We start from the raw sequence: 11067 nt of genomic DNA on the forward strand, positions 1-11067 counted from the left end.
AGAAGTAGTTGGTGAACCAGGCGAGGGAGTCATTTGAGAAACCAAGGCTGTTGAGTCTGCGGATAAGAATGTGGTGATTGACAGAGTCGAAAGCCTTGGCCAGGTCAATGAATATAGCTGCACAGTGTTGTCTCTTATCGATGGCAGTTATGATATCGTTTAGGACCTTGAGCGTGGCTGAGATGCACCCATGACCAGCTAGGAAACCAGACTGCATAGCGGAGAAGGTACGGTGGGATTCTAAATGTTCGGTGATCTGTTTGTTAACTTGGCTTTCGAAGACCTTAGAAAGACAGGGTAGATATAGGTCTGTAGCAGTTTGGGTCTAGTGTCTCCTGAAGAGGGGGATGACCGTGGCAGCTTTTCAATCTTTAGGGATCTCAGACAATAAGAAAGAGAGGTTGAATAGGCTAGTAATAGGGGTTGCAACAATTTCGGCAGATCATTTTAGAAAGAGAGGGTCCAGATTGTCTAGCCCAGCTGATTTATAGGAGTACAGATTTTGCAGCATTCAACACCAGAGTACCCTCCAAACTCATCATTAAGCTTGAGGCCCTGGGTCTTGACCCCGCCCTGTGCAACTGGGTCCTGGACTTCCTGACGGCCACCCCCAGGTGGTGAAGGTAGGAAACAACATCTCCACTCCGCTGATCCTCAACACTGGGGCAAGAGTGCGTTCTCAGTCCCCTCATGTGCTCCCTGTTCACCCATGACTGCGTGGCCATGCACGCCTCCAACTCAATCATCAAGTTTGCAGACGACACAACAGTGGTAGGCTTCATTACCAACAAAGGCGAGACAGCCTACAGGGTGGAGGTCAGGGCCTTCGGAGTGTGGTGTCAGGAAAATAGCTTATCACTCAATGTCAGCAAAACAAAAGAGATGATTGTGGACTTCAGGAAACAGCAAAGGGAGAAAATATGTTTTGATTTGTTGAACACATTTTTGGTTAATACATGATTCCATATGTGTTATTTCAAAGTTTTGATGTCTTCACTATAATTCTACAATGTAGAAAATAGTAAAAAATAAAAACCTTGAATGAGGAATCAGCAAAAAAACTTCGGAATGAGGAATCAGCAAAAAAAGAAACGTCCTCTCACTGTCAACTGCGTTTATTTTCAGCAAACTTAACATGTATAAATATTTGTATGAACATAAGATTCAACAACTGAGACATAAACTGAACAAGTTCCATAGACATGTGACTAACAGAAATGGAATAATGTGTCCCTGAACAAAAGGGGGGATCAAAGTCAAAAGTAACAGTCAGTATCTGGTGTGGCCACCAGCTGCATTAAGTACTGCAGTGCATCTCCTCCTCATGGACTGCACCAGATTTGCCAGTTCTTGGCGTGAGATGTTACCCCACTCTTCCACCAAGGCAGCTGCAAGTTCCCGGACATTTCTGGGGGGAATGGCCCTAGCCCTCACCCTCCGATCCAACAGGTCCCAGACGTGTTCAATGGGATTGCGATCCGGGCTCTTCGCTGGCCATAGCAGAACACTGACAGTCCTGTCTTGCAGGAAATCACGCACAGAACGAGCAGTATGGCTGGTGGGATTGTCATGTCAGGATGAGCCTGCAAGAAGGGTACCACATGAGGGAGGAGGATGTCTTCCCTGTATTGCATAGCATTGAGATTGCCTGCAGTGACAACAAGCTCAGTCAGATGATGCTGTGACACTCCGACCCAGACCATGACGGACCCGCCACCTCCAAATCGATCCCAGTACAGAGTACAGGCCTCGGTGTAACGCTCATTCCTTCAACGATAAACACAAATCCGACCATCACCCCTGGTGAGACAAAACCGTGACTCGTCAGTGAAGAGCACTTTTTGCCAGTCCTGTCTGGTCCAGCGACGGTGGGTTTGTGCCCATAGGCGACGTTGTTGCCGGTGATGTCTGGTGAGGACCTGCCTTACAACAGGCCTACAAGCCCTCAGTCCAGCCTCGCTCAGCCTATTGCAGACAGTCTGAGCACTGATGGAGGGATTGTGCGTTCCTGGTGTAATTCGGGCAGTTGTTGTTGCCAACCTGTACCTGACCTGCAGGTGTGATGCTCTGTGCAGGTGTTGTTAAACGTGGTCTGCCACTGCGAGCACGATCAGCTGTCTGTCCTGTCTCCCTGTAGCACTGTCTTTGGCGACTCACAGTACGGACATTGCAATTTATTTCCCTGGCCACATCTGCAATCCTCATGCCTCCTTGCAGCATGCCAAAGGCACGTTCACGCATATGAGCAGGGACCCTGGGCATCTTTTTTTAAATGTTTTTCAGAGTCAGTAGAAAGGTCTCTTTAGTGTCCTAAGTTTTCATAACTGTGACCTTAATTGCCTACCGTCTGTAAGCTGTTAGAGTTCATTAATTGTTTATGGTTCATTAAAAAAGCATGGGAAACAGTGTTTAAACCCTTTACAATGAAGATCTGTGAAGTTATTTGGATTTTTACGAATTATCTTTGAAAGACTGGGTCCAAAAAAAGAAACGGCCCTTTTATATATATATATATATATTTTTTTTTACAAATGTTAGCATTATTCTTCCACTTTGACATTAGGGTATTTTGTGTAGATCATTGACAAAAAAAACACAATTAAATCCATTTTAATCTCACTTTGTAACAATAAAATGTGGAAAAATTAAAGGCGTTTGAATCTCACTGACGCCGTGCCACAGTAAAAAATACATCTGTTTGCATGATTAATGCCTAGGCAAATACATTTTCCTGTGTCCTATCTGTGTTTGGATTTCAAAACAGTTAACTCAAACTAAGTTAGCAGTGTTATTAAAAGTCTTATTGAAACATTCACTGAAGGTTTTAAGGAAGTTATTCCAAAACCTCAAAATAACCTAGAATTTCTGTTCACAAAATGTTAATAAAACTTCCCAGGAAAACTTTCAGGGAACTACAGTAAAATGATCTCAGAAAATCCCTGCAGCATAAAAATGCATAAAAATAAAAATGCATGTTCCCAGAACAGGCAACATTTTCACTTCCGTTCTCAGAACGTTTAAAAAACCTTCAGTTTTACAGGTCAGGAAACATATAGCTTTATTCCCAGAACCAATGGGAAATGAAAAACATACGTTCCCACAACTTCCAAGGAACCAAATGTGCTAGATGGGAAATGACACTTAAGAGTGATTAGAGTGATTGTCAATTTTGTGTGTGTGTTTTACCTGTTTGAGGGGCCGTAAGGAGCCAATGGTGTCCCAGCCACTGTGCTCTCCCCACACAGGAAGCTCCCCTGGCTGCAGCAGCATCTGACAGCCCTTATAGTTACTGTATTCATACACCACCCACCTGCCAAAGACACACACATTCAGCTGAAACAGGGCCATATTCATTAGGGCGCAATGCAGAGAAACATCTTAAAACGGAAAACAAAAATTAGCCTTCTTATTGGACAAGTTCAGGTCGTACCTCCCTGTTTCACTTGTTTTCTTACTGAACATGACACATGTCTAAGGCCAAAGAAACCTAAGTTCCTTCTCTATGTAGAGTGTCTGGCAGTAATGTTAGCTGTTCAGTGACATAAGAGATGACAGGCTATCTCTCTACTCACAGTCCACTGTGGACCTGCAGAGACTGGGTGAAGAAGTCCTTCATGTGCTCTGTGGGTGTCACAACAACCATCTTGAGGCCCTCATAGGAACCCAGAGAAAACAGGCTGATGGACGGGTCGGAGAAACTCTACAGAGGTAACAGGAAGGGAAGAGAGCCATCTTAGATGAGAATGCCATTGGATTTACTTTATTTATATGTTCTGTCCTTTTTCAATAAGTGCCTGCATTGAACTTTATTAGGGCAAAATACACAATACATCCTTTATACCTATATTTGTTTGGGGAAAAGGTTGTCATTTGTGACACTCCAATGGTGGCTGAACGGAAACTACAGTATTCTACACTACATTACCAAAAGTATATGGACACCGGCTTGTCGTACATCTCATTCCAAAATCATGGGAATTAATATGGAGCCCCCCCCCCCTTTTTGCTGCTAGAACAGCGTCCACTATTCTGGGAATGCTTTCCACTAGATGTTGGAACATTGCTGCGGGGACTTGCTTCCATTCAGCCACAAGAGCATTAGTGAGGTCGAGCACTGATCCTGGGTGAGTAGGCCTGGCTCGCAGTCTGCTTTCCAATTCATCCCAAAGGTGTTCGATGGGGTTGAGGTCAAGGCTCTGTGCAGGCCAGTCAAGTTCTTCCACACTGATCTCGACAAACCATTTCTGTATGGACCTCGCTTTGTGCATGGGGCATTGTCATGCTGAAATAGGAAAGAGCCTTCCCCAAACTGTTGCCACAAAGTTGGAAGCACAGAATCATGTATGTCATTGTGTGCTGTTCCGTTAAGATTTCCCTTCACTGGAACTAAGGGGCCTAGCTCGAACCATGAAAAACAGCCCCAGACCATTATTTCTCCTCCACCTAACTTTACAGTGGGCACTATGTATTTGGGCAGGTAGCGTTCTCCTGGAAATGTGGCATCCTTTGATGGTGCTACTTTGAAAGTCATTCTACTGACAATGTTTGGCTATGGAGATTGCATGGCTATGTGCTCGATTTTATATACCTGTCAGCAATGGGTGTGGCTGAAATAGCAGAATCCACTAATTTGAAGGAGTGTTCACATACTTTTGTATATATAGTGTATTTATCACCATCTATTTACCATGGCATATAATACTGTTAAAACTGAATGTGTGCTCACATGTCTCATCTAGCTTGTTGTGTTACCTAAAGATAGCAGTAAATGGGCTGAGGTCATGCCAGGTACACTCACATAGGGAATGGGCCTCAGTGATTTGACAGAAGTGGCCACACAGCCACAGGAAATGAGGTCGGGATAAAGGCCCTCTCCCAGGATGTACTGGTTTCCACAGCAACCCTCCTCATCAAAAAGCAGCCAGCTGGACGGGGCAAGAAGACCAGTGAGTGTGAGTAAGCCAATAAGCATCATAGACATTGTTCAATGCCTCCCGTGGCAACTACAATTAAAGATACATTGTGGCATGCCTACAGTAGAATACTGACAATCCATAATTAGCAACCTGTAAGTAAAAAGGGGACATAACTCCACCTCTAGGATCAATACAGATCAAATAGTAGTCCTCCAGTACTCACCTTCCCTTGATGACTCTGAAGGACATGGGGGAGGCAGAGCCACAGTGCCCTGCCTCCCCCATGTACCCCTCACTCACTCCCCTGTAGTGGGGCTGGCTGTAGGCCCACAGCTGGAGACACAAAAGTACAACTTAGTACACACTTCACGGCTGGGTATCAATTCTCAGATTGCCCCTTTCCCTAGTCTCTTTTTGACAGGTGAAAATAATGTTGTGTAATGATATATACATACCATGAACTTTGGTTCTCTGAGGCCATAAAGGTCCTGCTGTAATAATAAAAGTGTTTTGAAAAGTGTTTTTCCAACATCTATACCATATATTTTCTGAGAGCCACATAGAACTACAAAGAAGAGACATAGGAGGGATTTCATCTGCATGTCACGCCTTTTGTCACTCTTATGTCAGTCTTATGGTCTATTCCTCTAATAGGCTACGATATGGAGCTCACCAATCGTATGGGTCGGATAGACTTGGCTGCTCCATGGTTGCCACCCCAGTGCAGAGTGGCAGGATGTTTTCCTTTCTCCAGTATGCACTGCTCTCCACCAAAGTATTTCTCGCTGTACGCCACCCATCTGAAACAGACCAGCCCGGAGACCATCAGCACCAGAGAGGCACAGTGAATAGTGAATGACAAAGTCATGTGAAACTTTGTGAACTTTAGTTTGTTGGGATTAGGGTTTCAAAGGGAGGGTATATTATGGGAAACTACCAGAAGTTTGGTAACTTTCAAGTTTCTTTTGAATTTGAACAGATGACATCTAGTGTCCTCTTTGTGTACTTAAACCATCAATTTAGTGAATATCATTGGGGTTAATATGAGGGTTTCAGCATGAAATATCCTTTATATATTTTTTAAAACAGTTATTTATTTGACTATATCTTTGTTGTAAATGTTTTGGTGCCAAACTGGTGGCAGTGGTGAAAAAAGTCAATAGTTGGAAGAGATGCAGAGTTCATTTCAAATAATACCTTTGTTGATTAGATACTTTTAAAATTCATTATCTTTAACCATATGGTCTATCCACTAGAAACTAATGGAAAATATGGACAAATATTTTAAAAATGAATACAAGTTATTCAAGATAAAATTACCAAAGTTACCATAGATTACCTGTTAATTACTAAAATTACAGAAGTTTCTGGTAACTTTGGTAAATTAATGGTAGCTTTGCAATAATAGTTGGGATGCACCTCTATTAAGATGTTATTATGACTGGTCTTCTGCAAAGTTGTAGTGATTTCCATTTAACCCTTTACACTCGTGGGAATTGGCCTATATGGAATTGGCCTATATTTCTTACAGAAGAAATATGAAAAGCATATGCATAAACATTGTAGCAATTGAAAGTGAACAGTTTGGAGATTATGGGAAAATATTAGACCAAAGTTGAGGACACAACAGTTCACCTGACAAGACTAAATGCAAACATTACACTGCTGATTTATGTGCATTTTAGATTTACTGTAATTTTTGCAGCATTTGTTGATAACAAAATCTGAAAACACGCTGTATACATTCAGTAATACCATAAGACTATTTGTAGGACATTTGGGGTAGGTGTAACATAAGACAAAAACAATACAAGGGTTTGAGTGAGAGGACTAACTGGTGTCTCCAAGTGAATACACACCTCTCCAAAGTGCGCACAGTTCCTACGAAACTTCAATGCACTTTTATGACAAAGAAGTCTTCAGCTATAAGGTGTTTTTGTGAGCTCTCCTAGCTGTGCTGTTGAGGAACTAAAACAAGCACACTTATAGTTGTTTTGTTTGGAACACAATCCTGCATCCCCGCCTTCACACAATTACTATTGCCGTTAACGCAATCCAAAACGTCCCATTTTAAATCTCAATCTGGGTCAGGTGGGCATCATTTGAATGCTTGTTCTATTGCCAACATGACTAGCTAAGTTATAAAATATGATCTTACAGTGTTAGGTTTCACAAGGCAAATCAGAGAAATAGATTGTAATTGTGGTGTGCATAGAAAGGAGCCATGAATGCATTCAGGTGCATGTTCCGCTGCTACACAATCAACAAACATAGGCTCATTCTGTTCAGAACAACCCAGGGTATGACGCCATGTCATCTTGTAACTGTACATCAAACATAGTGATCATAAACCTTGACAATGTACACTGAGTGTACAAAAATGAAATAGACCGATCAGATGAATCCAGGCTATTACTATGATCCTGTATTGATGTCACTTGTTTAAATTCACTTCAATCAGTTTAGATGAAGGGGAGGAGACAGGTTAAAGAAGGATTTTTAAGCCTTGAGACAATTGAGACATGGATTGTGTATGTGTGCCATTCAGTAGACGAATGGGAAAGACAAAATATTTAAGTTTTTGAATGGGGTATGGTACTAGGTGCCAGGTGCATAATTTTGAGTGTGTCAAGAATAGCAACGCTGCTGAGTTTTTCACGCTCAACAGTTTCCCTTGTGTATCAAGAATGGTCCACAACCCAAAGGACATCCAGCCAACTTGACACAACGGTGAGAAGCATTGGAGTCAACATGGGCCAGCATCCCTGTGGAACACTTTCAAAGCCTTGTAGAGTCCATGCCCTGACAATTTGAGGCTGTGCTGAGGGCAAAAGGGGGTGCAACTCAATATTAGGAAGGTGTTCCTAATGTTTTGTACACTCAGTTTTCTGATTTGGAAAAGTGAAGTACACATTTGGACTCACGGGTGTTAGGCTTCCTTTTATGACATCCAAGCTTTATTTATTATAATCCTCAACATCTCATCTTTCAAAATACATTGAGTCCTCTTCATTTACAGCATTTCCCTAACTCAGACATGTGCAAAAGTTTCCCAATTAGCGGGAGGGTAGGGGGCAACTTCTTGTCGCATGCAGTGCTCAAGTTCAGAACGGCTGTCAGTCAAACCCCATACAGAACTGTGAAGCGCAGAGTTCCTGAATTGACCCCAACCCTGGTCCTCTAATTGATACTCACACTCCACTCTTCACACAGAAGGTGGTGATCTTTTCAGTGGCTCCATCCTTCTCCAGATCAGGGACGTCCAGATCCAAAATGTCCCTTCTCCCGGCTCCAGGAGACCCAGTTTCCTCCTGCAGTGAGACTGAAGGCTCTATGAAGTCCTAACAATGGGAACCATGCAGAAGACCTCACTGAGTAAGACTGCTTTATAAAATAGCTACAACAACTCTTACACTAATGTAGCCTAGTACAAAAACAGAGCTTACATGAAGAAATGTGGGCTGGTTAACTGTATAGAAACTAGCACCACTGTACAAACCACTTTTATCCAAATCCTATAAAGTTTCCCTTTCTCTTGTTCTTTCATGTTCAAGTAGCCTCAAACTGAAAAACTCTACAAGCTGCATTTACATAGCTGCTGCATTTAGCTCAGGTAGTTCATTCCGTAAGCACTATCCGTAGTGGGAGCTTTACAGAATGGCTGCTGGTGGCTGGTGATTACACAACAGTGTATAGTTGATCAAAAGAGTGGTGCTGCTAACAGCCAGAGGGCACTAGGGGTGGAGGAAACTGGAATGCTAATGAACCTGCGGTATGGTAGACAGTTAGCAATTAACTCTACCTGTTTAATCCTATTAGAAGCGTAGCCTATCCTAGCCAGGAGTTCGCTGTTAGAGCGTTTCTACTAGCTAATGCTTCTGACTGATATCAGGAGGCTAAAATAGACACTTAGACAGTGGTGAGGTGATGGAAAGGGAGTGGAATGGAGGTCTGCTGGGTGTCAACTGGGTCATACCGATGGTTAATATAAAACATTTGGCCTGGTTTCAAACAAAATGATTCTGCCATGCACGCACACGCACACACGCACACACACACACACACACACACACACACACACAGACAGACCCCAACACATTTCATTGACTTCCCTCATTCTTTCAAATCAAGAGTACGCTTTCAGGATTTGCACAGGTACACATACCCACATAAGCCACATATACTGAATACATTGTAAATAACCATATTATTAAAATCCTGTTACTTACTGCCTGTAAGAAACGGAAAGAAAGCAGCAGAGGGTGATCGGCTCCACCCAGATCTGCACAGTCACTGTATTCTCCCTCCTCCAGTAAATACTGCCGTCCTGTGAAGTCCTCTCCAGTGTAGCCCACCCATCTGTCAAACACAGAGGTCACAGGTCAAACCCCAGCTAAATACTCCTACTCACACTTATACCAACACAGCTTGAATAGGAGCCTGGGTGTCAATGATACGTTGGTGCTGATAACAGTGTCTGAGCGGTGGATATGCCACTTGAGTTAGTGCTAAGGAATGTTTGATTGATTTATTGTTTGGGTTTTTTGTGGTGTTACAATTGAAATGTTATCAGATGTCATGCGTACCAACCCTCTCTGTAACCAAACACCACACCAAAGCATGCGTACACACACACGCACACGCACACGCACACACACACACACACACACACACACACACACACACACACACACACACTTCCTGTTCTACTTGGCATATGTTTGCACAGGGAGGTGAGCTACATTTGCTCTATATGACAGCAGAGGGAGCATTCCTGAGGAATTACATGACCAGTAGATTGTGAAACTGTTTGCAGCAGAATGACACACCTTGTAAAAACCTCAGCACAGGTAGCATTCCAGAGTAAGTATGCAGCTTGGCATGAATGCACTTCCTTTCTCCCTACCTCACTCTGTCCCTCACTCACTCACAAAAAACAAATGCATGTGAATTCCCAAACAAACCAAACCTTATTTTCTCCATACAAATTGGAATGACATTTAACTAAGAGGGCCTAGAGATGTTCATTAATCTGAGTCTATGAGTGAGTCCTCATCTGTCTCCATCAGCTGTGGATGACAGGCAGGCGCAGACAGGAGGGAGGGCATTGACATGGACTCACACTCCACCAATGACCCGTAGCGACGACGCCCCCTTCAGCCCAGCCACAGCTCCCAGACTGGGGGTGTGGCCTCCCAGCTCTCTTCCCCGCCCCTGGAAGAGGGGCTGCTCAAACACCAACATCTATAAAAAAAAACACACAAAATATCTCATGCACTTTCTAAATGATTTTACTTTCATTAACATTAATCATCATTGTGCAAATTGAAGGGATTATTTAACTGTATGAGATCGGCTGTTTCCTGCAGGGGATAGTGGTTTATGCTGTACTTTCAATATTGATAATGTCTTACCTTAGGATCCAGAGGTCTCCTCACTCTGAGCCCACTCTGTCAGAAAGACACAGAACATAAGAAACCAAACCTTGATGAAAATGAGGCCCAGACGTATATATTTCTGAGACTTTGAGACATAGGATTTCTTCAAATTAATGGGCTATGGGCCAATTTGGAAATCAATATAAACTAATTTTCTGAGTGTACAGCATTGAAATGTAATTGGGCCCAAAACCGACCACAACCAAGCAGTGTCAGCCACCTCAGTGATGCCACCGTGGTGAACCCTTACCATTCTGAGGGGTCTCAGTGACCTCACAGTGGTGACCTGGGGATGACCAACGCCAGGTGTTGTGGAGCCGCCTGCTTCCATAACCGCATAGTTCCCATGGAAACCAGGGCTACAGTAGGCAAGCCAACTAAGGTGGAAAAACAAGACGAATGCATTATCAATGAGAGGCCCAGGTAATCTAATCTCAATTGTTTGCCAAGCAGATTTTTGTGTTACAAGCATCGGGCGTCGCTGATATTGTTTTTAATTTACAGGTAAACATTATCTATTCATGTGGCACCACATTTATGGAGGCTGCTCAGTTCATTGCTTTATGCATGAAATGTATGCATGGTTGAATGCCTGATCAAACACAAATACTTTGTCCACAGTCATACTGTCAGTGTCGCTAATCTCCACTACAATAGAAACCACTCATCTTCTCTGTGAGAAGAAAAATATTTGATTGAAAACCTGTAACTAT

General features: G+C 43.0%; 1 protein-coding gene across 3 annotated transcripts in view; it reads right to left on the bottom strand.

The window, feature by feature from the left end:
* The window catches only part of LOC110533553 (uncharacterized), an 83076-nt gene that overhangs the window by 8080 nt on the left and 63929 nt on the right, over positions 1-11067 (bottom strand). The window contains exons 9-19 of one of the 3 annotated variants that reach the window (XM_090186221.1): positions 10605-10731; positions 10331-10366; positions 10039-10160; positions 9146-9275; positions 8112-8257; positions 5590-5716; positions 5372-5404; positions 5140-5249; positions 4799-4925; positions 3573-3700; positions 3187-3310 (exon numbers count right to left, since the gene is read on the bottom strand). In XM_090186221.1, the coding sequence (XP_090042347.1) occupies positions 3187-3310; positions 3573-3700; positions 4799-4925; positions 5140-5249; positions 5372-5404; positions 5590-5716; positions 8112-8257; positions 9146-9275; positions 10039-10160; positions 10331-10366; positions 10605-10731 (1210 nt within the window). Of the gene's footprint in view, positions 1-3186; positions 3311-3572; positions 3701-4798; positions 4926-5139; positions 5250-5371; positions 5408-5589; positions 5717-8111; positions 8258-9145; positions 9276-10038; positions 10161-10330; positions 10367-10604; positions 10732-11067 lie in introns of all 3 variants that reach the window. The other 2 variants (XM_021617881.3, XR_016483628.1) reach the window with 2 other exon arrangements.

This window comes from Oncorhynchus mykiss, chromosome 10 (genome assembly GCF_057628025.1).
Source record: "Oncorhynchus mykiss isolate SJ-2025 chromosome 10, ASM5762802v1, whole genome shotgun sequence".
Lineage (NCBI taxonomy): Eukaryota > Metazoa > Chordata > Actinopteri > Salmoniformes > Salmonidae > Oncorhynchus > Oncorhynchus mykiss.